The sequence below is a fragment of the Momordica charantia genome, assembly GCF_013281855.1.
Source record: "Momordica charantia cultivar OHB3-1 chromosome 8 unlocalized genomic scaffold, Mcharantia_2.0 BLBB01000008.1, whole genome shotgun sequence".
In the NCBI taxonomy this organism is placed as follows: domain Eukaryota; kingdom Viridiplantae; phylum Streptophyta; class Magnoliopsida; order Cucurbitales; family Cucurbitaceae; genus Momordica; species Momordica charantia.
This window is the reverse complement of record NW_028275166.1, coordinates 29,278,012-29,305,700: the sequence shown is the minus strand read 5'-3', so window position 1 is coordinate 29,305,700 and position 27,689 is coordinate 29,278,012. Positions and strand designations below refer to the sequence as shown.

General features: G+C 38.1%; 1 protein-coding gene across 2 annotated transcripts; it reads left to right on the top strand.

Annotated features, from left to right (window-relative positions):
• Positions 1-941: 941 nt before the first annotated feature.
• On the top strand, positions 942-27,689 carry LOC111018223 (endoribonuclease). 2 transcript variants are annotated; one of them, XM_022294234.2, is made up of 12 exons: positions 942-1,142; positions 1,269-1,340; positions 2,400-2,479; positions 8,551-8,776; positions 8,865-8,897; positions 9,969-10,051; positions 10,149-10,221; positions 20,343-20,697; positions 20,804-21,135; positions 22,890-23,221; positions 23,527-23,857; positions 27,146-27,689. In XM_022294234.2, the coding sequence occupies exons 1-12, from the start codon at positions 1,065-1,067 to the stop codon at positions 27,353-27,355; spliced, it is 2,205 nt and encodes a 734-aa protein (XP_022149926.1). In that variant the 5' UTR covers positions 942-1,064; the 3' UTR covers positions 27,356-27,689. The 2 variants fall into 2 exon arrangements, with proteins under 2 accessions (XP_022149926.1, XP_022149928.1); XM_022294236.2 differs by having other exon boundaries at positions 982-1,142; positions 8,583-8,776.

The following is a 27,689-nucleotide window of genomic DNA, read 5'->3' as shown; positions in this document are numbered from 1 at the left end:
TCATTGCAACAACTTTATGATTACTCAAATTAAATATTCGAATGTATGACTATAATGGCTATTATATCTTATGGAAATTTTTGTATTTTTTCTTTTATGTAAAAGAAATATAAAAAAGACATGAAGTATATTGTCATGCTATGTAAGTGTACGTGTACTTGCAATAAATAGTAGACATATGACATAGTTGTTTCGGTTATTTCGGTTACAACTACCACATGCACCCACAACAAATTTGCTGTTGGTATCTCAAGGACTTTAAGCACGGTTTTCATTCTATATATATTTCATGGAAGGTCTTTTTCTATTGATATGCTCTAGAGAAAAATATTTGAATAAGACTGTACCACTAATCAACATGCAAATAATCTTGATATGGGAAATACAATAGATTAGAGTATGCTAACTTTCATAGTGGTACTCATGTAGACATTAATGAGTTTTACATAACGACACACAATAATATTAGTATGATATACTCTTCCATTCGTTTTACTCCTAATATTCTTAGGTATAAAAAAGTTCAAGTTATGACGGTAAAATAAATATGAACACAAAGGATGAAATGAGTCATCATATCAAATGCGTACTAGCTAAGAAACAGGTACTAATAAATTCATATTATTTTCCCTCTTTCGATACCATTACTAAAATATAAAACTGTTGACATGCTCAGTTATAATTGATACCTACTTATTTCCTTAAAATCAGAGATTCAAACTTCCATACACCAATTTGTTGTAGTACGTCGCTAATTGTAGAGATAAAAATTTGTATTTTTTAAAACACACCGATTAAAATAAGCAAAATAATATTTAAACAAAAATTAAAAACAGCAATTGTATCCAAAGGTTAAACATTTCACCAAATTTGATAATTTTACCTTGTATATATACACAATATATATATATATATATATTTAATTTGGCCTTAAATTTAGACCTTCCTTTGGATACAAAATGAATCCTTAGAAGCCAAAACGATTTATCCTTCACCCCTGCCGGTGCCAGAACATCCCCAAAACCCCAATCAACAAGGACACGAATTTCAGTCGCCGATCGGAGATGAAGGTGGTGGCATTGGTGAGCGGCGGCAAGGACAGTTGCTTCGCCATGATGAAGTCTATTCAATACGGCCACGAGGTTTCGTTTTCCTTTCAGATTTTGCCTCTTAATTCATCATCCTTGTCTTCCTTTCGAGAACAATGTAAATTGGCTGTTGTAAGCTTGCACTGCTGCTCAGTTAATGTTGTTCAATGTCTGTTCTAGATCGTAGCGTTGGCTAATTTGATGCCTGCCGATGATTCCGTGGACGAGCTTGACAGCTACATGTATCAAACTGTACGTCTTTCTGTTTCTGACTTCCTCCTTAGGCAAAATACGGATGGACAAGTTCACTTAAATTTTGAAGTAAATGGTTGATATGATTTGGTTTATGAGTTATGACAGTAAATCGTTGCCCTTAATCATGAAAGTGATCGTTTATGTTTTTTAGTTTTGTACTCTCCAACTAGAGCCCTGTCTTACATTTTGAGACATTCTCCATGAAAAAACAGGTTTAAAGTGTTCATTTCGTTGGAAATAATTATGAGTTTCCTGTATAATCGTCATGATTATGCTATAACTGTTTCCTTATCATTTTCCAAACGGCAATAAGAACTAAATACCTGCATCGGTAATTGGGTTGGCAAGGTTTAATTTTCTCTATTTTCCCCTTCTTTTCTACCAGGAAGATTTTCTTTTATATGACTTTGAGATTCAAGTTTGTTATAAAACCGTTCGCTTGACCCTTGGGTTACCTTACTTCTTTGAACTACTGTTGATATTTTTCTTATAGACACCGAGCTATAGGTGTGTTGAAAGCTAGATGACCCAAAAAAATTGATTAACTCAATGTATTGGGTTATAACCTTCTTTGTTTTGGTTTGGGTTTAAACAAATTGAACACTTATTAGTTGGTTTATGGGTTCTCCTAATTATTTTTGGTCTAAGTGAACCAACCTAAATTATTATTAATTAAAAAGATAGATAAATTTACCTTTTCTATTTATTACAAAATTTTGAACAAATAATTTTGATAACCCAAACTGAACCTACCGAAATATTCTATGGTTGGGTTGCGTCCATTTAATAAGGGTTTTTTAGATTACAAAAATTTGCAACTTGAATGATTAAATAGAATCGAGTCTAAAAATATCTAAACCCAACCCAACCCAACCCAACCCATGAATACCCCAATGAGTTACCTCGCTCCTTTGAGTTCTGAATTATCTCACTCCTTCTGGGTTTATATATTTTTTATCCTTTTTTTTTTCTTTTTTTCATTTGAAAGGGTATTCTAGGACTTTTAAATTTGTAATCTATGATTGCTAATTTGGGTTATTGGCCATATTTCTTCAGGTTGGACATCAAATTATTGTTAGCTATGCAGAATGCATGGGAGTTCCATTGTTTAGAAGGCGAATTCAAGGATCCACAAGGCAAGATTTTTAAAATAAAATTCTTTGGCAAAGAGCATAAGCTTGGTTTATTATTATTATTTTTTTAAATAAGAAACTTGATACTTTTCATTAAAAAGACGGGAACATACAACACAATCATTCATGGTCAAATTTGAGAAAAGAGGATGTATGGTCTCAAATTAATTGATTCCTTGTATCACATGACTGGGAACTGATGTTCAAAGACTCAAGAGCTGTCTGAATGCCAAGACACACTTCTGACCATGTTACCTATCCTCATGGAAACATGAACTTTCAAATGGGGTCTTCCTGAAAATTTATGGCTTCATCCTTGTTTTATTTTGCTGTTTGAATCTTGGAGGTTGAAAACTAAAGTGAAAGGATGACCAAGATTCTCTTTACATAAAAAGCTCAAGAAGATGAAAGGGTTTCTCAAAGAATGGAGCAGATCAACGTTTGGCAATACCAAAGAGATTCTGGAAAATATTTTGGTTGAAATTAAAGAGTTTGATCAAATTAAAGGAGCTGATGCAATCCCAAAGCAAGATGGAACCTTGTAGGGGGACCTCAAGATCCAGCTGAAAGAATTGAGAGTTAGAGAAACAAGAAGATGGGTTTAGAAGTGATCTTGTCCTTTTTCATCTCCCTTTTCTTCCTATTTGTGCTCAACCTTTCGTTGAAGGTTTAAACTTGTGCCCCATCTTAGGGGGAGGGAAAGGCTTGAGCAGGCTTGCCCCCTTCACATTCACATTGGATTAAGAAGGCGGTTTTCAAAGCTTCCAAGGGGCAGCCCAATTGGCAAGGGTTTGGGGTCTCTTGGTCACACTGACTTAAAGGTCTCAAGTTCGAACCTTCTGGTGAGCTCAATACCAAAAATCTTTGATGTATCCCGATTTCGGGTCTTGGGGCGGGCACGGGTGCCCCTGTGTATAGGGGAGCAAAGTTCAGACTCCCAATTTTCAAAAAAAAAAAAAAAAGAAAAAAGAGAAAAGAAAAAAGAAGGTGGTCTTCAACTCTGATCGGAACAAGGCTCAGGTTCAATAGATTCACCATGAATTTCTTTCAATTGGGACCCAATTAAGGGGGATATGGGAATTGTGTTTAGCAAATTCTATGAGAGAGGTAAAGGAGCGAGTGCTAGGAGAGTGAAGCATTTTAGACTCATCAGCCTTGTCACTAACTTGTATAAGATTGTTGCAAAGGTGCTACCGGAAAGATTTAAGAAAGTTTTCCCTAGCACTACCTCACAGTGCCAAAAGCCTTTGTTGAAGGGTGACAAATTCCAGACAAGGTATTTATTGCGAATGAGGTGATTAAAGATTAGATGCTTAAAGTCCTTGATTTTCTTGAAGTGGATGGAAATCTTTCGCCGGAGCATTTTGAGGAAAGGTGTAGGTTGAAGGGTCTGTTTGGTAAGATTCTTTGTAATGAGGATCAAAGTTGGAGACAGAAAGCTAAGTTCAAATGGGCTAAAGAAGGTGACTGTAACTCCAGGTTTTTCCATAGTTTGGCTAATGGTAGAAGAGGTAAGAATGTTATTTCTTCCTTGGTTAATGAGTTTGAGGAGGTGCTGCGGGAGGATCAGAAAATTGAGGAGGAAGTGATTTTGTTCTTTAAGAATTTATACTCCCCAGCGCCGTGTTCTAGGCCTTTCTTGGAAGGTTTTGATTGGAACCCTATCTCGGTGTTAGAGAAAGAAAACCTTGAAGCTCCCTTCTCGTTAGAAGAAGTTTGTAGGGTTGTGTTTGGTTTCGATAGAGATAAGTCCCTTGGCCCGGATGGTTTCACTATGGCGTTCTTTCAGGATAACTGGGACGGAGTTAAGGAGGACTTGATGAAAGTGTTTCGAGAGTTTGATGAAAGAGGGGTGATTGACGCTTCTATGAATGAGACGTATGTGTGTCTCATTCCGAAGAAACTTAATGCAGTCAAAGTCAAAGAGTTTAGACCTATCAGTCTGGTTATAAGCCTTTATAAAATAAATGCCAAGACCCTCGTTGACAGGTTTAGAAAGGTTATGCCGACTACCATTTCAGATATGCAAGAGGCTTTTGTTGCAGGGAGAAATTTTGGATAAGGTGTTGATTGCCAATGAGGTGATTGAGGATTATAGAAAGAGCAAAAAAGAGGGTGTGATCTTTAAGATTGATTTTGAAAAGGGCTATGATCATGTGGATTGGGATTTTTTGGACAAGGTTTTGTGGAAGAAAGGTTTTGTGGAAGAAAGGTTTTGGCTACAAATGGAGAGGGTGGATTTGGAATTGCATTAGGTTGGTGAATTTCTCTATTTTGGTGAATGGGAGACCTAGGGGGAAAATTCTAGCCTCGAGAGGCCTCAGGTAAGGTGATCCTTTGTCCCTTTTCCTGTTTATTCTGGTGGTGGATATCCTGAGTAGACTTATCTCTGTTGGAGTGGAGAAAGGGGCTTTCAGCTTTTGAAGTGGGTAGGGAGAAAATCCGTCTCTCTCACCTTCAGTTTGCTTATGATACCATCCTTTTCTGTTCCGGCAATCTTTATGCGTTTAAGAATCTTAATTGCATTCTTGGTTTCTTCGAAGCTATTTCGGGTCTGAAGATTACTAGGGGCAAGAGTTCTTTATTGGGAATTAATTGTGAGGACGTTAAGATTAGTGAGTGGGCGACTCTTGTAGGGTGTGAAGTTGGTAAGTTTCCGTCCTCTTATCTCCGTCTTCCGTTAGTTCACAATCCAAAGTCTGCTATCTTTTGGGCGTCGGTGCAGGAAAAGTTTCAGAAGCGTCTCTCTACTTGGAAGAAGGCCTTTTTCTCCTTAGAGGGAGACTCACTTTAATTCAATTTGTTCTCAAAGGCATTCCGAATTACTTTTTGTCCCTTTTCAGAATTCCAGTGACTGTGAGTGAAGGGTTAGAGAAATTAATGAGGGATTTTCTTTGGGAAGGTGTGGAGGAGGGGGGTGGGGCTCATCTCGTTAACTGGAAAGAGGTGTCTAAGCCTCTGGAGGAGGGAGGTTTGGGCATTGGGAACTTGGTGATCAGAAACGAGGCTTTCCTGGCTAAATGGTTATGGCAGTTCTTCCACGAACCTAATGCCTTGTGGCGAAAGATTATAGTGAGTGAGTATGGGCTACATCCCTTTGATTGGGTACCGGCAGATGAGGCTAGAGTAAGCAACTACAATCCCTGGAAGGCTATTGCTTTGGGTTTCCCTGTTCTCTCATTCTTTACGTGTCTCTGTGGGGGATGGTCTTAATACGTACTTCTGGGAGGATACTTGGATAGGCGACAAACCCTTGTGTCTTGCTTTCCCTCAGATCTACTTTCTATCTGATAAGAAACTCTTTTCAGTGGCCGAGGTTTTAAGTTCTGGAGAAGAGGGTTTGTCCATCTCTTGGGCTCACCCATTCCTTGACTGATCAGGAATCGTTAGAGGTTTCCAATTTACTGGATCTGCTGTCTAGAGTTTCCTTATCTGTTGGGAGGGAAGATGTGAGGGTGTGGACCCCCATCCTTCGAAAGGTGTTTCTTGTAGTTCTTTTTTCCATGTCCCGAACTTCTCGTCGTCGTCTTCTTCTTCTCCGCCCCTGTTGACCCCTTGGTTCACCTCGCTTTGGAAGATTAAAATTCCTAAGAAGATTAAGTTCTTTGGGTGGCAAGTCTTACTTGGAAAAGTTAATACTTTGGATCGGATCCAGAGGATGTGCTCTCTTTGTTTGGGCCTGCAGTGGTGTGTTCTGTGTAGGAATGCTTCGGAGGATCTTGAACATTTGTTGTGGTCTTGTCAGTTCGTGTAGGAGATATCGCTTTGTTTCTTTAGATGGTTTGGGATTTTTTGGGCCCGTTCCAGAGATTGTAGGACGATGATGGAGGAAGTGTTGTTATTCCCCCTGTTTCGTGACAAAGGGCGTTTTCTTTGGCAAGCGTGTTTTCTGGCTACTCTTTGGGGTATTTGGCAGGAGAGAAATAATAGAATTTTTAGGGGAGTGGAGAGATTTGTGGATTATGTGTGGGACCTCATTAGATTTAACACTTCTCTATGAGGATCTGTCACTAAGGCTTTTTGTAATTATCAGTTAGGTGTCATTATTTTGGATTGGAGCCCGTTTCTTTACGGGTTTCCTGTTGCTGGGTTGTTTTTTTGTATGCCTTCTTTTTATAGTTTTTTTCATTTATCTCAATGAAAGTGCAGTTTCTTATCAAAAAGAAAAAAGATGAGATGTTTTATCTTTAAGATTGGTTTTGAAGAAGCATATGATTGTGTGGATTGGATTTTTCTCTACAGTGTGTTGTGGAGAAAGAGTTTTGGGTTTAAATAGAGATCTTGGATCTGGAATTTATTTAAGTTGGCTAACTTTTCCATCTCGATTCATGCAAGTTGAGGGGTAGATTTTTTTGCCTCAAATGGCATTAAGTCAGGAGATCCTTTATCCCCATTTCTCTTTTTAGTAGTTGTGGATGTTCTTAGTAGGATGGTGTCCATTGGCCGTGATAAAGGTATAATTGAGGTTTTCCTTCTAGCTCGAAAGAGAGAATCTATCCCATCTTTAGTTTGTTGATGGTATAGTATTTCTTTGCTTGGGTAAGGAGGACTCTTTTATGAATCCTAACTCCATTTTGGCAGTGTTTGAGATAACTTATGAGCTTCTGTTTAATGGGGACAACTGTTTTCTGTATGGTATTAATTATGATTTACGAGTCCTTTAAGCTTGAGAAGTGGGCTTCCTTAGAGGGGTGTGAAGTTGGTACTATTCATTTTATCTATCTGGGTCTTTCTCTTTCATTAGGTAATTGTCCTATTCAGTCATCTTTTTAGAATCCAATGCTAGGGAAGGTTTTGAAACATCTCTTCTTGTGCAAAAAGGCTTTATTTTCTAAGGGTGGGAGGTTGATGCTCATTTAATTTGTTCTTAGTGGGATTTTGATTTATTTCATATCTTTATTTACGATTCCTTTCTTTAGTTTATTTATTTATTTATTTTTATGGGAAGGTGTCTAGGAGGGGTGGGGGTGATTGTGTGTCTTGAGATGTAACCTTGGTGGGCTAAGGGCTTAGTATGTATAGGGAACATGAGACTTTTGGAACAACGTCTTATGGTGAATCCCTTTGGAAATTGAAGTTTTGTGACATAGGGATCATTGTGAGCAAGTACGATCTCCACCCTAACGAGTGGGTTACAAATGGTGATGTCAAAAGCACGTTAAGGAACTCATGGAAATCTATCACTATGGTTACACAATTTTCTTTAGCTTTTTAAGATTTTCTATTGGGGATAGTTTGTTGTTCATTTTTGGGAGGATAATTGGGATGGGAAAACCATCTTTGTTTTCTGTTCCCTCATCGTTACCATTTATCCACCTTAAAACTTTACTTCTGTGAACTTTGTCCTTCTCACTTTAGAGACTTCCCTTTCTTACAATTTGATTTTGGATGTCTAGGGAGCTTTCTGATGTCTTTTAGTTGCTTTCTGTGTTGGTCGGTCTCTCTCTTTGCATGGAGTTTAGGGATGTTTGTTTATGAGCCCTGAATCTGTCTATGGATTTTTTTCCTCTCTTTTGTGTGGACCACACCGCACTCCTTTGTTCTCCTCGCTTTTGAAGGTGAGAATTCTAGGAAGATCAAAATTTTTGCCAGGTAGATCTCTCGTGGGAGGATTGACATCATTAACCTTATGTTAATATTGTATTCTTTTCTTCTGGGATCTTAGTGGTACAATATGTGGAAGAGGGCCTTGAAGGAGAAGAAGCATGTCTTGCGGAGATGTCAATTTCCTGATGCAATTTGGAAAAGATTTTTGGAAACTTTTGGAGGCAAATAACTTGTATGGGATCTTGCCCATCTATGATGGGAGGTGTTACTTCATCGTCTCTTGTTTGAAGCCCTTTTTTGAAATAGCTAGGTGTCTTATTTATTTATTTATTTTAATAATATTTTTGTTCTATGGATCATATAGTCCCAGGCTTTATATTTCCATTTTGTACCCTTTAATTTTTTCATATGAAACTTCGGGTTTTCATTACAAAAAGCTGTGAGGGAAATATCGCATCGTTCATGCATGATACAATGCTTGAGGTTCCCCTCTTTCTAATGGTTATTATTTTCTGGAATTATTTTAGGCATCAAAAGCTTAACTATAGAATAACTCCAGGTGATGAAGTGGAAGATATGTATATTTTGTTAAATGAAGTGAAGAGGCAATTACCTTGTGTCACTGCAATATGCTCTGGTGCCATTGCATCTGACTATCAAAGATTGCGGGTAGAGAGTGTTTGTGCAAGGCTAGGACTTGTTTCTCTAGCATATTTGTGGAAACGAGATCAATCATTGCTTCTACATGAAATGGTAAATAGCATTTATATAAGCTATAAAATGGATACTATACATTTTGAATTCTTCCAATAAATGTCTTCCCCTTCTTGGTCTAAACCAGATAAACAATGGAATTTTGGCCATCACGGTGAAGGTATAATTCCTTATCTTTCTCTCACTTTCTCTTGTTATGTTTTCTTTCCCCCATCATTTTGGCTTGGTTGAGGGTTTGGAAGGGTGTTGTTTCAGCAAGATGGAACCTTTGCATTGTACATGTATGCTCTGTCTAATCAGTTATAAAGATATTTACAATCATTAATCTATTTTTGTGTTATGATGAGATATATGAAGTTTTTTTTTTTAAATTAGAAACATAGAGCCATTTCACAAGAGAATAAAAAACTGATGAGTCACCTGAGGGATCTACATATAGTTAAAAGCAATTAAATTTTGTTATTTAATCATATATGATCAGATAAATGATTAAATTACTAAATTCATTTCGTAATGATAATGCATGCATTTTTCCTTTTCATATATCAATGAAAAATTGTTTCTTGTTAAAAAAAATGATAATACATGCATTAGTATGTTTATATTCTTTTAATGTGGATGGAGATCAACCAAAATAAATGATCAGAGGATAATTTTATTTCTGAAGTGTTAATTGTTGTTTTGTTTTAAAAACGATATAAAGTGAGTAGAGATTGCATCCATTTGCAAGTGCAGAAAATTGAACTTAAATTAGTAGTTAAACCTTTTTTCTCCTGTGCTGCCTACCTACCTATCTGAGTTCTAATTATTTCCGGTTAATCTATTTGTAATTATTTTGAGATGATGTGGAAATTTTTTGAGATGATGTGGAAACTATTGATTTTGTATTGAGATTAAAAAAATATTACAAGATGGAGATGAGAGTTAGCTGCTCTCCCAATCCCATACTATTGGAAGGAACATTAACCCACTTGTCAACCCCAAACCTCCTAACATACAATATTTTAAACCACTTTCTCCCAAGTCCACAATGGACCAATTCCCAAAATATGCCTAACCTCTCATCTCATTCATCCTCTATTTATAACCACCCCACCCTACAACTATGCACCTCTTCTGATGGTTTTTTTTCTTTATATCAAGTGAAATAAAATCCTTCTATTCTTTATATCAAGTGAAATAAAATCCTTCTATTTATTTTGATGGCTTGAAATTACTTCGATCTACTTAGGTTGCTGCAATGGGGTTGGATCCTGTGAAGCACTTGGGCAAAGAACTAGCATCTTTGGATTCAGATCTACATAAGTTGAACAAGTAATTAAGGATGTTATGTGTTAGCTTTTGAATGGTAGCCCATACCTTGTGGCAAGCACCGTAGCACAACTATTATATTTTTCATTCGTTTGGACAGATTATATGGGATCAATGTATGTGGTGAAGGTGGAGAATATGAAACGTTGACCCTTGATTGCCCTCTTTTTAAGGTATGTTATAAGTTTCTATCCCATGTGATGCTTTTAGATAGTTGATGATATGTTTCTGTTTGTGCTTAAGCTATTTTGAGTTTTTCATATCTAGGAGTTTGTTAAATTTAAGAACATAAAAATATTCTGATATATTTAAATAGTGCAACTTAGGTCTTCTTATATAGAAGAAAGACCTACCACAAAAAGGAATAGTAAACTTACTACAAAATGGGAATAGGAGACCTACTACGATAGGGAAAGAAATAAAGAACATAAAGATTAAAAAAATAACTTTTTTTTTGAACAAGATACAAACTTCTCATTGAAATAATGAAAAGTAACAAAATTGTTCAAAGGATACGAACTTCTCATTTGGAGAGGAAGCTTAGTGGACTGGGCGGGTATTGGTTCCATTGGAGCGTTAGGAGGGGTCCTTTTACTGTGGGATAGGCGAGCAGTAAAAGCAGTGGAGGTTGTGAGAGGTTTCTTTTTTGTTTCCGTGGCCTTTGAAGTCCCTAATAAAGGTTTGTGTTGGATTACGAGAGTGTATGTTCCTCCCTCTCCAAGAGGCAGAAATGCCTTTTGGGAATCTCTTTGGTTTATGTGGAGATAAATGGTGTTTGGCTGGGGATTTTAATGTGGTTAGATTCCCGTATGAGAAGTCTAGTGGAGGTCGCCTTTTGAAATCTATGAAAACTTTGAACTCTCTCATAGAGGATTGCAATTTGGTGGATCCGCCGTTAGCCAATGGTAGGTTCACAGGACAGGCCAGGGGTGAGTTGCAGGCTTGATAGATTTCTTCTTTCTAAGGGTTGGATGGAAAGCTTCTCTAAAGTGAGGCAGTTTTTGGGGCCCAGGTTGACTTCCGATCATTGGCCGGTTTGTTTGGATGCTGGGTTTTTTAAATGGGATCCTTGTCCCTTTAGATTTGAAAACATGTGGCTTGAGCACCCTTCCTTTAAGGCGTCAATGCCCTCTTGGTGGGAGGTTGAGGTTCCAGGAAGGTGGGAAGGTTATCGTTTTATGGGAAAATTACGCTCTCTGAGAAATTCGTTCAAGGCTTGGAATGTCTCGGTTTTTGGTGATATCCGGGTGCGGAAGCTTGAAATCCTTGAGCGTTTAAAGACCTTAGACAATTTGGAGATGGAGGTTTGTTTTCATCGGATCTTAGGGAGGAAAGGATGGCCATGAGAGGAGCTTTTGAAGATGGCCTTTGTAAAGAGGATGTGAGTTGGAGACAGAAGGCCAAGGTTAGTTGGGCTAAGGATGGGGATTATAACACAAGGATGCTGGTAGCTAATTGGAGACGGAACAAAAATGTCATTACCCAGTTAATTAATGAGAATGGGATAGTTTTGAAGGAGGAGAAGGAGATTGAATTGGAGGTGGTTTCGTTCTTTGCTAAGCTTTATGCCCTGCAGATTGGGCCACGACCCTTCTTGGAGGGGTTGGATTGGAACCCTATCTCGAGACAAGAAAGAGAAGTGCTGGAGAAGCCTTTTTCTTTGGAGGAGATTAAAAAAGTGGTTTTTGGTTTCGAAAGGAATAAATCTCCTGGTCCTGATTGTTTCTCCATGGCTTTCTATCAGGACAATTGGGATAGGATTAAGGAGGATTTGATGAAGGTTTTTCGGGAATTTGTTGAGAGGGGGATTATTGAAAAAGCCATGAATGAAACTTATGTTTGCTTAATCCCCAAAAAAGAAAATGTTACTAGGATTTAGGATTACAGGCCAATCAGTCTTGTAACGAGCTTATACAAGATTATTGCGAAAACTCGAGCGAATAGACTGAGGTAGGTCCTCCCCAGTACTATTTCTAATACGCAAGGTGCCTTTATTGCAGGTAGGCAAATCTTGGATCAAGTGCTCATTGTCAAGGAGGCAATTGAAGACTACAAGAAAAGAAAGCAAGGGGGTGTTATTTTTAAGTTGGACTTTGAAAAAGCTTATGATGATGTCGACTGGGGATTTCTTGATAGAGTTTTGGAAAAGAAGGGCTTTGGTTCCAAATGGAGATCTTGGATTTGGAATTGCCTCCGATCGGTAAATTTTTCTATTCTCGTTAATGGGAGACCCAAAGGAAAGATTCAAGCGACAAGAGGGCTGAGACAAGGAGATCCTCTCTCCCCTTTCCTTTTTATCCTCGTGCTGGATATTTTGAGCATTCTTCTTTCTTCAGGCGTGGATAAGGGGGTTTTAGAAGGTTTTGTTGTGGGAAGAGATTAGATTAGCCTCTCCCACCTTCAGTTTGCTGATGACACTATTCTCTTTTGCTCAGGGAAGGAAGCCTCATTTAGGAACTTGATCAGTCTGGTGTCTTTCTTCGAGGCGTTATCATGGCTTAAGATCAACCGAGGAAAAAGTTTGCTGTTGGGTATTAAATGTGATCCCTCTTTGCTTTCTCGTTGGGCCTTTGCGGTAGGTTGTTCTGTGTGTACTTTCCCGACTTCTTATTTGGGCCTTCCTCTGGGGCATAATCCTAAGACCCTTACCTTCTGGAACCCAGTGCTAGAGAAGTTTCAGAAGCGTTTACCGTTGTGGAAGAAAAGTTTTTTCTCGAAAGGAGGGAGATTAACTCTCATTCAAGCGGTTTTAAGCGGAATCCCAACGTACTATTTTTCTCTTTTTAAAGCTCCTGTGGCGGTTTGCAAGACTCTGGAAAAAATCATGAGAGATTTTTTGTGGGAAGGGGTGGATGAGGGGGGTGGGGCTCATGCAGTTAATTGGGAGACAGTTGTCAAGTCGACTGAGGTTGGAGGTTTGGGTATTGGGAACTTGAGGCACAGAAATGATGCGCTTCTGGCTAAATGGTTGTGGTGTTTCTTCCACGAACCTAATGCTTTGTGGTGGAGGGTCATTGTGAGTAAGTACGGTCCTTATCCCTTTGCTTGGGTGGCTGGTGGAGGGCTTAAGGCTAGTGCGAATAACCCCTGGAAGGCTATTTCCACAGGTTTTCCTTTTTTCTCTCAATTCCTAACTTGTACAGTGGGGGATGGTCATGATACTTATTTTTGGGAAGACACTTAGGTGGGGGAAAAGCCTCTGTCTTTTGTTTCCTCGCATCTTTCATTTGTCAGACAAAAGGCTGCACTCGGTGGCCTCAGTGTTGGGGAATGGGGGGGATGGGTTGTCTTTATCTCTGGGTCTCTCTCGATCCTTAATTGATAGAGAGTCTCGAGAAATGTCTGAGTTGATTCTATTGCTCTCTACAGTTTCTCTCTTTTGTGGTAGGAAGGACTTCCGTGCTTGGTCCCATAACCCTTCTAGGGGCTTCTCCTCTAGTTCCTTCTTTAAACTCTTATGTTCCCCTACTTCTCCCCATGCGGCCCCGGTGTTTACCGTGCTGTGGAAAGTGAAGATCCCGAAGAAGATAAAAATTTTTGTGTGGCAGGTCTTACTTGGAAAGGTCAACACCATGGATCGTATTCAGAAGCGTTATTCTTCTTACTTGGGGCCGCAGTGGTGCGTTCTTTGTAAGCGGGATTTCGAGGACCTCGACCATATTTTATGGCAGTGCCAGTTTTCCCAGAATATTTGGGGCCAGTTCTTTAAGATATTTGATATTTCTTGGGCTCGTCATAGAGGGTGGGTGTCGATGGTGGAGGAAGTGTTGTTGTATTCTCCCTTCTGCTAGAAAAGGAGTTTCCTTTGGCGGGTGGGATTCTTTGGGATTTTGTGGGGTATTTGGGGGGAAAGAAACAATAGAATCTTTAGGGGGTGGAAAGAGAGTGGAAGTTTGTCTGGGATCTTGTTAGGTTTAATGTCTCTTTGTGGGGTCTGTTTCGAATTTATTATGTAATTATCAGCTAGGTCATATTCTTTTTGATTGGAAGCCCTTTCTCTAGGCTGGCTTCCTTTTTCGAGGCTGTGTTTTTGTATGACTTTGTAATTCTGTTTTGTTTTCATTTTTCTCGGTTTCTTATTAAAAAAAAAAGAAAGACAAGCAAGAAATAGATAGGATTAACAATGAAAAATAAAGACACTCCAATTAGAACAGGTAAGACTAGGGGAGTAATCTCCAAGCAAAGTAGATAAAGAACACCACTGAGAAGCTTTGAATTTTACTGAGTGAAACCGATCGAACGAGGATTTCCTTCGGTCTTCAAAAGTTCTTAGGTTCCTTTCAAACCACAACTCATATAACATAGCTAGCTTTAATAGCGTTCAGCCACAACAGATTAGCTTTAGGAGGCAAAGATGGCCCGAGAAGAAGTTGAGTAAGATTATTTACTGCATTCCCGTCAAACACCCAAGAGAAATTGAACTCTTGGAATAGTAAGACCAACAGTTCTGAGCGAAAGGGCAAGAATAGAACAAATGCAGCAGGTTTTCACCAAAAGATTGGCAACACAAATGGAAATTGGCAACACAAATGGAAGGTGAAAGGCAGCATTAGCTTCTTTTGGAGAACATCCGCTGTATTGAATTTTCCAAACAGAAAAATCCAAATGAAGAAGCTAACCTTCTTTGGACTTTTGGTTTTCCAAATAGCTTGCAATAAGTGGGATGACATGGCCTCAGAGGAAGACAATCTGCACAATGAGGCTACTGAAAATTCTCCAGATGGCTCCAAAGACCATATTCTAGTATCAGCCTGATTGTTAAGAACAAATGGGTTTAAAAGGGAGAGTAATGAGATAAATTCATCAATTTCCTCATCTTTTAACATCTCCGAGTCTGAATTCTCCAAGAAAGAGTGGCTTTGTCCCAAAAGTCATCAACAGTTCCATGGGGGGATAAAGATAAAAGATAGATATTAGGAAGTCTATCCTTCAGAGGTCGATCCTGTATCCATATGTGAAACCAGAAGGATACTCGAGAACCAGCACCAATCTTGTAGATCGAAAAATGATCCACCTGAGCCCACTGGCGAGAAATATTAATCCATGGACAACGTAGACAACCATTGGATTTTGCACCAGAGAACCAGCCAAAGTTACCGAAGCCGTTAATGCTAGAAATCACCTGAACCCATAGAGCATGAGATTCTCTACCAAAATGCCAACCCCATTTAGCAAGGAGGGCATTATTTTTCTTGGCCAAGCCGCCAACTCCTAATCCTCCATCCTCCAAAAGCTTGGATGTAATATTCCAGTGAACAAGGTGATTTAAAGCCCTTTTTGAACCACTATTCCATAAAAAAGACCTCATACACCTTTCAGTATGTTTACGAACCCCTGAAGGCATTTGAAACAAAGATAAGTAGTAGAGAGGTATGCTGGATATTACACTCTTACAAAGGGCCACGGGATAATTGAAATCGCTTCCAACGGTCCAACTTTTTTTCAATTTTCTCCACAACCGGATTCCAAAATGCTTTTAGATAGCTGATGGTCTAGGCACTTGCTTGGGGACTGGGGTCCGGCAAGATTCATGGTTGAGAAAAAAAAACCCAAGCCTATTACCAATCAAAACACTTTATTGTCCTAGACTCAAAGACCTTGACTATTCAAAATCATAGGAAATAATCCTTAGGAAAAGAGAGTTCAATAGTCATGACTCTGCTCTCCTCCCCTAGAAAGACTTTCTTACTTGGAGGAGAAAGACTTTCTTACTTGGCTTAGTTTTTATCGACAAAACAAGAATAATGAGGTGAACTAAAATAATTTTAATATTAATTATATAACTAAAATTTGGATAAAACACTAACTTAAGGGAAAAAAGGGAAATCAGCCACTTTTTAGTATATTATAGATATAGATATTATTGATGAGGTTTGGTCTTCCTTGCCCAAGCTGAAGGTGGTTTTGGTATTGGCAAAACAAAGCTTAGAAGCGATTTTCTCTTAACCAAATAGATTTGATGGGTTTGCAATGATGACTGCTTTGAAAAAGGTTGTTCTGACTTTTGAGCTAGTATGATATGAATCATGGCTTGCTTTCAAAGACGTAAATACAAAGCTTAAAAAAGTCTATCATTTAACAAAGATCTTTTCATTCTCCTTCCCAAAATTTGGTAAGAAGAGGAGCTAGTTCTTTGTTTTTGTTTGTATTGGCTCTCATGGGAATCTTGCCTGGTCTCTTTCGAAGGCCCTCTAATAAATTAATCTTGGTTGAGAATGCTTGCTTGGTGCAAGATAACTAATTGTTAGACCATTTGCTTTTTATGACCCTTGTGTATTAATGGACAACTCCTAAACTCCATTTGGAAGGTAGGAGACTTTTGAGAGGGCCTTATTGCACGGGGTGCAAGCTAGATAGAGATAGGCTATTCTCAATTAAATCCCTTAACTTCTTGGTTTCAGAGGAGATGGTACTATACCATGTTTTTTGTTTGGATTTGTGGGTTTGTGGCAATCAAGAAGTGCAAAGTTTTCTGATGGGCTCTTTGGACTCAATAACAATGAAAAAATTTAGAAGAGATGTCTATATTGCTATCTCAGCCTGAATTGGTGCTGTCAGAGTGGAAAATACTAATCATCATTTTTTGCCCAGTGGTTTCTTTCTGGTATGAAGAATAAATCTATGAAGATGTTTAATTTTTGTTTCCCGCTTTGTAGTTGATCTAGATGTCTTATTAATGCAAGGGTCAATACGGTTACAAATTTGAGGAACGTCAGGCAACTGCGAATGACTGGCTTTTCTGCTCTCTTGTGGCCTGTGGGCAGTTTAGATTGAGAGAAATGGAAGAATTTTCATTGATGGCAATAAAACACTTGGATCAGACTTGGGATGTTATCTTATCAATGTCTTGTTCTTGGTGTCTTTAAGTCCAAACTTTAGTGTTATAAGCCAAATGGAGATTTTTTTTGGCAACTCCTTTGGTCTTTTACCACTGTACTTTTTCATATATCAGTAGTTTCTGCTAAAAAAGTTCCCTTTTCTGAGAGTTGTGTTTCATATCAGAGGAGTCGACAAAGAATCTTGGTTGCAGCTAATGCTCTGAAATAATCTTGTACTCTTCCGATCCCTTCAAGTTGTTCTTGTTTGATTACGTAAGAAAAAATTCTTCTTGTTTGATCATACCTCTGCTGCACAATCTTGATCTAAATATGATTTCACTGCATAAGAAAGTTGCCTATTTACATGATGTAGTCAAAGATGCTTTTAAGTTGTTCTTGCCTTTAAGTAGTTGTAGCCTCAGTATCTGTATATGCGTGGCTTATGTTTCTATTAGTTTCCTTTCACTATGCAGTAACAAGAAGTTACTGTTAAGTTGTTTTAAACCAGAAACCTCTATAAATAGGGTTCTCCTTCATTAATAAAGGGATTGATTCATTTAACAAAAAAACTCTCTCATTGGTTTACACCAAATTGGTATCAGAGCACCAAGATTCTTGGGCTCATTTTTGTCATGGCAAGCAAGAAAGCTCCCACCAATGCTGCAGGAGATTCTTCTTTTGCCGGAAAAGAGGCGGATCAAACCACCGCCCTCTCACCACGAGCCACAACCAAACGCTTGCTGTCGGTTGAAGGAGCTATAGAAGATATCCAAAGGAACGTAGGCGAGATACAACAACTTTTGAGTAAAATATCTTGGCGACTCGAAGATTTAAACTTGCAACAAAATCAACCAAGATTTGGCCAAGAAGAACAACGAAGAGGACAGAGAATTAAAATTCTTCAACACCAATCAAGAAGATTTCAAGAACCTGTTTTTGAACCAAGAATTGTGCAAGGTTGCATCAATTTATGACCAAGAATCCATCAAGAACAGCGTCAAACTCACCAAGAAATCAACCACAACCCTCTGTTCCAGCGGTGCCATGATGTTTTAATTGATTCTTCAAGTGATGAGGAAGATTACTTGCTGGAATTTGAAGGAGATAGGCGTGGTGTGCAAGACAATCCTAATAGACAGCAAGACATGAATGTTTACAAAATGAAGATCGATTTGCCTAGCTTCAATGGCAAAATGGAAATAGAAGAGTTTCTTGATTGGGTGAAGAACGTCGAAAAATTCTTTGATTACATACATGGGTACTCCCGAGACCAAGAAGGTAAAACTTGTAGCTCTCAAATTAAAAGGGGGAGCATTCGCTTGGTGGGATCAATTAGAGACAAATCAAAGGAGATTTGGGTAGAGACCAATCCGCAAATGGGAAAAGATGAAAAAACTCATGCGAGAAAGATTCTTACCCATCAATTATGAACCAACCCTTTACAACCAATATCAAAATTGCAAACAAGGTACTCGATCTACCATGGATTATATGGGAGAGAATGAACATTACCAAGTTGCAAGATATATTGGGGGATTGCGTTTAAATATCAAGGAAGAACTACAACTCCAACCAATTGGGTATCTTAATGAGGTCATTTCTACAGCAACCACTATTGAAGAACGACAAACAAATAAATTCAAACAACAATATAGCGGAAACAATACTTGGGGTGGCCAAAGTGGCAGTAGCTGTAAAAGCAGTACCTTTGGACAAGACTTATCCGGCTTCTGTCCACTCCAATTTGAACAAAGGAAAACAAATAGACACTGAACCTCCTACAGATACTAAACATGCGGAAATTCCAGCAACAAAAAGACCCACTAATACCTACAATCAGCCAAATTTAGGTAAGTGTTTCAGATATTGACAGATTGTGCATTTGTCAAATGAGTGCCCTTAAAGAAAAGTAGTATCTATCCTAGACGAAATTGAAGAAATTGATCAAGAAGACAATGAAGATTCTGAAAATGAGGTCACGTATTTAGAACCGGATGCGGGCGTGCAAGTTTCTTGCATTCTTGAAAGGCTTCTCCTTACTCCAAAAATAGAATCTTCTCCACAAAGACATCCTTTATTCGAGCCAAGGTGCACCAGTAATGGAAAAACATGTAACGTGATTATCGACAGTGGAAGCACAAAAAACGTTGTGTCTAGCAATTTGGTAACAACCCTCAACCTCCAACTCATCCCTCATCCTACACCTTACAAGGTTAGTTGGATCAAGAAAGGAGGCGAAGCTGAAGTGTCAAACGTTTGTACAATCCCTTTGTCAATTGGGAATAACTACAAGAATCAAATCGTTTGTGATCTTTTAGAGATGGATGTTTGCCATATACTTTTGGGAAAGATTCAAACTAATTCAGCCAATTCAATTTCTAGTTATTCCAAGAATATTTTGAATAGTATTGGAATGAAGAAGAAAGTGGGTAGTTTTGAGAAGGGTCCCGAGAAAAAGAATGTTGATAATTTGGAAGAATTCTGTCTCAACGAACTACTGCTTCAAAATTTATTGGGATTTAATTCAGTTTGGTCACTTTATCGTTGTTTTGAAGAGTTAAAGAGGGCATTTTCAGTTGGAGTAATTTTTTAACCACAAGAAGAAGCGAGATTCTATTTTGAGGTTGTTTACAACCTTCTATCTTCACTGCTTTTGAACTCGAGGACGAGTTTTATTTTTTGGGTCGGAGAAATTGATGTAGTCAAAGATGCTTTTAAGTTGTTCTTGCCTTTAAGTAGTTGTAGCCTAAGTATCTGTGTATGCGTGGCTTATGTTTCTCTTAGTTTCCTTTCACTGTGCAGTAACAAGAAGTTACTGTTAAGTTGTTTTAAACCAGAAAACTCTATAAATAGGGTTCTCCTTAATTAATAAAGGGTTTGATTCATTTAACAAAAAGCTCTCTCATTGGTTTACACCATTACATTTGTTATGAGTTTGGTTTATTTTTCATCTTCCACATTTTACCTATTAAATTTATTACTGTCTAGATTGTTGCTATATTTGGAAAAAAATTCTTGGAACAAAAAATGTCGAGGTGAATGAGTTTGCTGATAGCCTGATATTTGCTATCTCATCATGGTAAATAAATCTCAAACGTGGCAGGCTTGTTTTATGGCTATTTTATGGGGTATTTGGTTAAAGAGGAACAATAGACTATGTAGGGGGATGGAGAGATCGGAGGATTATGTTTAGGAAGTTATTAGATATAATACTTCCTTATGGGGTTCGGTCACTAAGGCCTTTTGTAATTATCAGTTAGGCCTCATTCTTCTGGAGTGGAGTCCTTTTCTGCAGGGGCTCGCTCTTTCTGGGCTGTCTTTTTGTTTGCCCGTGTTGTTCTTTTGTATCTATTTTCATTTTTCTCAATGAAATTGTTGTTTCCATCAAAAAAGAAAAAAAAAATCTCAAACGTTGGTCAGCTAGCCAATGCATGTGTAATGTTTCTGCACTCCCCAATAACATATAAACTTTCCAGAATGCTAGGATTGTGCTCGATGAATACAAAGTTATGATGCACTCGTCAGATTCCATAGCACCAGTGGGGATCCTTCATCCTGTTTCCTTCCATTTGGAGTATAAGGCAAAGACCTCTTCTGTTGGTATCTGTGACAACAGCAAGTCAGTTGACGATGAGAAAATGGATCTTCTATTTGAAATACAAGGAGATTGCTTTAACAGTTGCGACACATTACAGTCTATTGCTGATGCCACTGGTGCCAGTAATATACTTGATGATGTTCCAGATGACAGACTTCAAATTTCTTGTTCAAGGATGCACAATACATTTTCGATTTGTTGCTGGTTGCAAGATTCATGCGGCACTTCTCAAGGTTGATTATAGATGCTCAGTTTTAAAGGAAAGGTTATCATATCTGTATTTAAAATTTTTAGCATGTATTCCTTGTTGGTAACCATGCTTAAGTCTTTGATTGGCAGGTCTGCAGGATGATCTAAAGACTGTTCTTAGGAAAATAGAATCAGAACTTCTAGGACGCGGTTTTGGATGGAAAAATGTGCTTTATATTCATCTTTATCTTGCTGACATGGATGCATTTGCTTTAGCTAATGAAGCATATGTCAGTTTTATAACACTAGAGAAGTGCCCTTTTGGCGTTCCATCACGCAGTACAATTGAATTACCTCTACTGCAAGTGAAATTAGGACATGCATATATTGAAGTTCTGGTGGCGAACGACCAAACGAAAAGAGTTCTTCATGTTCAAAGTATATCATCTTGGGCGCCTAGTTGCATTGGACCATATAGCCAGGTAAAAGTGATTGTCTTGCTTAACTTAATGCATCTTAACTTGGCTATGGATGATTTTACTCTTACGTTATTCCATTCAGACCCTGTAAAATTGCATTTTTAGGAAACATATCTGTTATTGATTAAATTCTTATGTCATAAAGTTGGATTACTATGTTCATTTCATCGCCTTAATTTGACTGAAATCTTCCCTTTGAGATATGTTGTTTTGGGAGGAAAATAATTTCACATTTTTATTTACAGCTAAAGATTACCCCTTCAGAAATACACAAAGGGAAAGTTAAAAGAAGTTAACTAATCTAATTAAAACATATAATAAATCTAATTTTCCTAAAGGTTATTTACAAGAATGCCCTTGACACTTATTTTCAACGCTCCCCCTCCTCTAGAGATTAGGGGTGTTCGTGGTTCGGTTCGGTGACCGAATTTTTAAAAAGAAAAATTAAAAACAACACCAGTCTGAAGTTAGCGTGCAAATCAATTCTAGAGGCTGAGGAGGGTCATTTGGTCGATGGCATTGAAAAACTGAGCCGACACTCAGGCCTTCTTTCTTTTCTCTCGCCTCTCACTTTGTCTCTCTCGCTGTCCCAGCCGCATCCAGCTGGCCCCGCTCCCTTAGTCCCTCTCCGTCAGCGTTAGTTCATGTCACCGGCACCGACCACCTGCTCCCGCTCTCCATCTCCATCTCCATCTCCATCCCACTAGTCACCCGCCTCTCTCTCAGTCTCCATTCCAGCCTCCCCCTCTTTAGATTTTGTGTCTCTGTTTAGTATTCAGTGTGTTCATGGTATTTAAAAACAATGTTAAAAGTATTAAAAACAAAGTCGGTTTAAACCGAAACCGACCGAACCGATTGGTCGGTCGGTCGGTCCGTGAAAATGCAACATAAAAAGATAGTTGGTTTCTAGTGGTTGGTTTTGGTGTCGGTTTTGGTGCCAAACTTACACCGATCAACCGATGAATGGGCCTACCCAAGTGGAAGGTAGAAGGAGAAGAAGAGTATGTGGTCATTTGGCCGGCGGCATGCGGCAGAGTCCGGGGGTGGGCATGCGGTAAAGTTTGGGGGGTCATTTGGCCGGTTGCATGCGGCAACATCCAAGGGTGAGGTTTTAACGAGGCAGGAGAAGAAGAGAAGATTAGAGAAGAGAAGAAGGGAGAGAGATGATGGAGAGGGTGGGTTTTAAGGAAAAAAAAAAGGAAAAGAAAAAGGCAAGCGTTTGTGGAGTAAAATAATAAAGGAATGCCTTGATTCGGGTTATTTTCCAAAATCTAAACTTAAAATTTGAAACTTTTGAAACTCAAAAGTGAAAAGACATCATTGGGCAGTGTGCCTTTCAATTTTAAAAAAAAGGAAATGACCTGGCTGGCCGTCCGACGTCCGCTGAATCTGTCTGGCCACAATGATGTCATTTTTCGGTTTGGTTTAATTATAATAAATATATATTATATTTAGCTTCTTATAGGAATTTACACGTGGCAAGTGTAACAGCAGGAAAGGAAGGCAATTTTTTCTAAGATAGCTAAAATTGGAGGTTTCTTGTGTGCAAGGTCAAGCAGAAAAAACATACTTGACTAAAATCGTGTTCAAATCTTGGTGAAAAACCATCTCTAGGTTTGGCAATTACCATCAGGAGCCTAACGCATATATTAGTTACAGTCACAAAATGATTTTGACGATGGCTATAGTAAATGTCAAAATTTGCTTACTTAGTTTCTTCAAAGTTCAAAGTTGACGATCTAAGTGTTTATTTTCAGGCAACTTTGCATAAGGAAATCCTTTACATGGCTGGACAATTGGGGCTTAACCCTCCCACTATGACACTTTGTAGTGGAGGTGCTACAAATGAACTGGAACAAGCATTAGAAAATTGTGAAGCAGTGGCAGAATGTTTTAACTCTTCAATATGTACTTCTTCTGTTATATTTGTCACATATTGTTCTACTCATATTCAACCAGAGGAGAGAAGGAAAATACAGGACAAGTTGCATGGTGCACTCGAGGAAATGAGGCACTCCGATAAAGATAGTTTGTCAAAAGCGCTTGATACCATTTTTCTATATATTAATGTACCCAATCTTCCTAAAGGGTAAGATTTTATGTATCCATGCAATAAGAATTTTTTTTCACCTTATTGGTGCTTATGTTGTTCTTCTTATATTTTATATTTTATTTATTTAAATTTTATACACAATGCTCATTTTAAAATACTAAATCAGGAAATATGAATTCTTTTAAACAATTAGTTTTGGCACTTGTAGAAGTTGAAAATCTTGATGATGCACCTTAGGTTTGTGTCTGTTAAAATGAGTCGAATGTGGCTTATGATATTTGAATTGTTTCTTCCTTTACTCTTCTTTTTTTTGCTTTTAATTTCCAGTATTTTCTTTGCAGAGCACTTGTTGAAGTAAAGCCCATTCTATACGTTCAGGAGAACGTAGATACAGTAACAGAAATTGTTCACGACTTACCGAAGTTACATACCCCTAGATATTGGGGTTTCCAGCATGAACACTGGCACAATTCTTGCATTCAGAAATGCGTTGTTAATGGGAAGATATGTGCAGTTGTGTTGTCCGTGACAAATGAACTTGCTCGGAATATTTGTTCTTGCTCGCTAGGAAATCTGATTACCGAGGAGCACTTGGAATTGGTTTCCAAGTTTTGTATTTATCTTCTCAACGAAGTTCTCTTGGATAGCGCCTTCTTTTGGGAAGATATAAAGGTCAGTTAATGTGGAAAAAATTATTGCAAAAAAAATGCTCTGCCAAAATTTTGTTTCTCATCATCTCTATTTCAGTCGTTTATTGATTTATGATTTTTTGATCCAGTGGTGACCAAAATCACCAAATGATTTTAATTTTTATACTTTTCCTTGTTCTTTCACATTTCCAAGTTAAGTTAGATCCAAGTTGACTTGCTTTGCTTGTCTTAGTAGTTGGAATGAAGGGAAATGGAGATGTAGAAAACACTATCAGGGAAGTGATTCTGGTCCTGGCTTGGGTCTGCATTATTAGTTTAGTTAGTAGTGTTGGGATCTGTGTTTAGGTCTGGGCGTAAAAATGTTAGATTTCTTTGTTGGACAAATTCAAATTAAACTAAATAAGTGGTGGAATTATTACCTTTCCTCAAAGGTGGGAGGTTGTTCAAGCCATGTTACCAAATATGCCTCCCTACTTCTATTTTTTGAAGTTCACAAGAAGATTGCTTGGGGTTTGGAGAAAATTTCAAAGACTTTCTTGGGGTGGCTGTTATCTTGTCAATTGGAGTACTGCTTGCTTGCTTTAAGATTTTGGTGGATTAGGGATTTTGATAAGTTGGCGGGGAAACATAGTTTTGCTTGCTAAGTAGGTTTGGGAAATTGTTTTGCTTGCTAAATAGGTTTAGAAATTTCCCAACGATAATGGTTGGAACAATGCTCTTAGAAGTATATGTTGAAGATTCGTTTGTTTTGGTATATGAAGGGACCCAAAATATGTTTTTCTAGAATCTCTTAGAAATCAATAGCATTTTACAAATTATTGGTTGGAGTAGGGGCAAATCTAGACGTTTATGTCAAATTGGCTCAAACGTAATTAAATATATTTTTAATTGCATTAATGTGAAATATACTTTTTTGATATATAACATTACTTTCAAATCAAGTAATATTAATTACCAAACTTTAATCTCTTATCTTCAGTATAGGTTTGTTGCATAAAATATATGCTTTTATAGTTTGATATTAGTTTGTCTAAAAGAAATTAAAATTAGAGATACAAGTCTTGAAATTAAAAATATTTAATGGAGTTTATGTTTGTGATAGGCCCCCGATCATTAAACAATATGTAAGAAGGAAGAGATTAGATCCTGGTGGGCCCGAGTTAGTCAGGGGGTAATTTGGTCCTTAAAGGGATATAGGGTGGTTATATGAGCTGCTGTATTGGGAAGGGGGGATCATCTTTTTTGGCTGAGTTGTTCCTCAGTGAGGAATTGTAGGAGAGGTTAGGGAGCTCTCGAATTCTCCCTCATCTTGTAAATTCCCCTCATACATAAATAATAGAGCAGACTCTATCAGTTTGTTTCTTAGAATTTTTTTTTTCTTGCAAGTAGTTTCTCGATTTTTTAAAAATATATATATAGATATAAAGTGATAAATATTATATACAAATTAAATATTAAATATTTGTTATTTATGGTGGGCAAACTGAATTCATTAATCGAAGCCTGGAAACATACCTGAGGTGCTTCACTTTAGACAAGCCCAAAAGACATAGTGAAATTGGTGGTGTCCTTCCAGTTGCTTTATAGTTGATCTCCTCTGCCCCTGATATGGCAAGGACACGGCTCTTTGTTAGTCTCAGCGGTGGATTGGTGTCTTGTCGAGAGGGATGCCATGCTGGATGACTTAAGTATCCAGCTCATGCGTGCACAACTGATGACGGCCATTTTTGATAGACAAGATGTGGAGTTCCAGATTAGGGAGAAGTGTTCTTCAAAATATAGCCCTACCAGCTGTGTCTTGTGGCAGTCCAAAGGAATGAGAAACCCACCACAAGATTTTATTGGCCTATTTGCTATTTTGGGAAGGGTGGGGAAGGTGGCATATCGATTGGAGCCATAAGCTATGACAACCATACACCTCCCATTCTATGTTTCGCAGCTTAAAATAAAAAGGTGTAAGGGGGAGGCATCTACTTTAGTCCTTGCCCTCAAGCTTAATTGCTGAGTTGCGATTGAATCTCAAGCCAGCAGATGTTAGAATGCGATCTGTAGGAAGTTCTGGAAAGGGGAGAGAATAGAATGGGTTGGAGTGCAGCCAAAGTCGCATGTCAGCTAGACAAGGAGAAGATCCATGGTATAATAAGACCATCTTCATTGGTATGAAGTTTTTTTGGGTGAAACTAAAAGCAAAACAACAAGGACTTCCAAAATGGACTATAGCATATTATTATGAAAATATAGAGATATTATTATGAAAATATAGAGAGATTATTGTCCTAAAAAGAGAATGAGGTCTTGATACTTGGGGAAGGCATGTCCGTGGCTCCTTTGGACACTGGATTGTGTTGAGCAGCAATATCTCGCTTTGAGGAAAAGGTGAAAGTTTGGGTGGGAGGTCGTGATAGAGATGAGGAGCCAGCGGTACAGTTCACGTACACGAGGAAAGGAGGCAAAAAGGCAACCGAAACTCAGTCGTGGGAGCGATTGGTGCGTGGTCCTCATTTTCGTAATAATAGGTTGGGCATGACAATATGATGTGAGGGGGAGGGGAGTATAGATAGCACTGGGACTGCCCTTGCAGGTTGTTGGTTCATTCAGGTTTTTTTGGTCAAGAATTTGTTCTGAGAGGGAGAGTTCCTGGCTTCTCCAAGTGCTAGGAAGCTTCTTGTGTGTTTCTTGCTGTTTTCGTGAGATATTGACTGTAGAGGTCACCTGAGACCTATCGATATTTTTCCTAGACATTGTCATCATTGTTTAGTTGATATGTTTCCCAGTTGGTGTCAGGTAGTGTTGTGTGATTTCCAATTTGTGTTTACAACTTTTGGCTTGTAAAAATTGTAAAGAAATTAGGAAAGAAATGAACTCGTTTTCTACATTTGAAAGTTGATTGAGTGTGTGAAAGCTGGAAACGCATTTCTTACCGCTAAGCCACCCTTGGTTTTGAATGGTTCATAACAAAAATAAAAGTAGCTATCAAATAGCCGCCCTCTCGTTTATGAGGACAAGGGTCTTGTGATATCACCTACCATGAGATCTTGTGTTCGAACCTTTGGGTAAGCTAATATCAAAAACCCTTGTTGTCTCTGGGTCTAGGCCTTGGGGCAAGTGTAGGTGCCTCGGTTATATGAGAAAAAGCTAAATAGCTTCGATTATGGGTTATCAAAAAGTAGCTATCAAATAGACCATTAGTTACTATATTCTTCACTGTCGTTCGGTTGCTCTATTTTGCTTTTCGCAACAGATATCCTTCCTATGCATATATATATTTTTAATTTCATATGGCTTCTGATATATTATATCGTTTTTGTAGAATTTAAGGTTCTACTTCCCAACAAACCTTAATATTACTCTGGAGGTTGCTTCACTCATATTCTCACGTGCTTTCAATGAACTTGCGGAGTCAAATCCAACTGTCGATGTTGGTCGGTTCTTCAACCTCATCCCAGTCTTGGGTGCAGGACGGACACCAACATCCATGGATAATATATTGACTTGCGAATTATTTGCTCAGAAATCCTGAGACCAAGTGCCCAACTGCTGCTATTCTCTTGCTTTCAATTATATCTCCTCAAGTTTACACGAACGAAGTGAAAAATGAAATTTGCAGATTCTTGGTTATATGAGGTACGTCAACTCCCTTCAAGGCAAACTCTTATCTATATAGTTTTTCCTCCTAAAAGATATAGATATATAACTTAAATTGATTTTGTATTATTATCCTATTGTTATTGTAATTTTGTACCAATTTTCTTTAGGGAAAAAAAAAGGAAAAAATTGTTGATTGAAATTCTGTACCACCAATCATTTGTTTAGTACATATTTCAATGTGAAAGGATCTTAATATTTTCGATGCA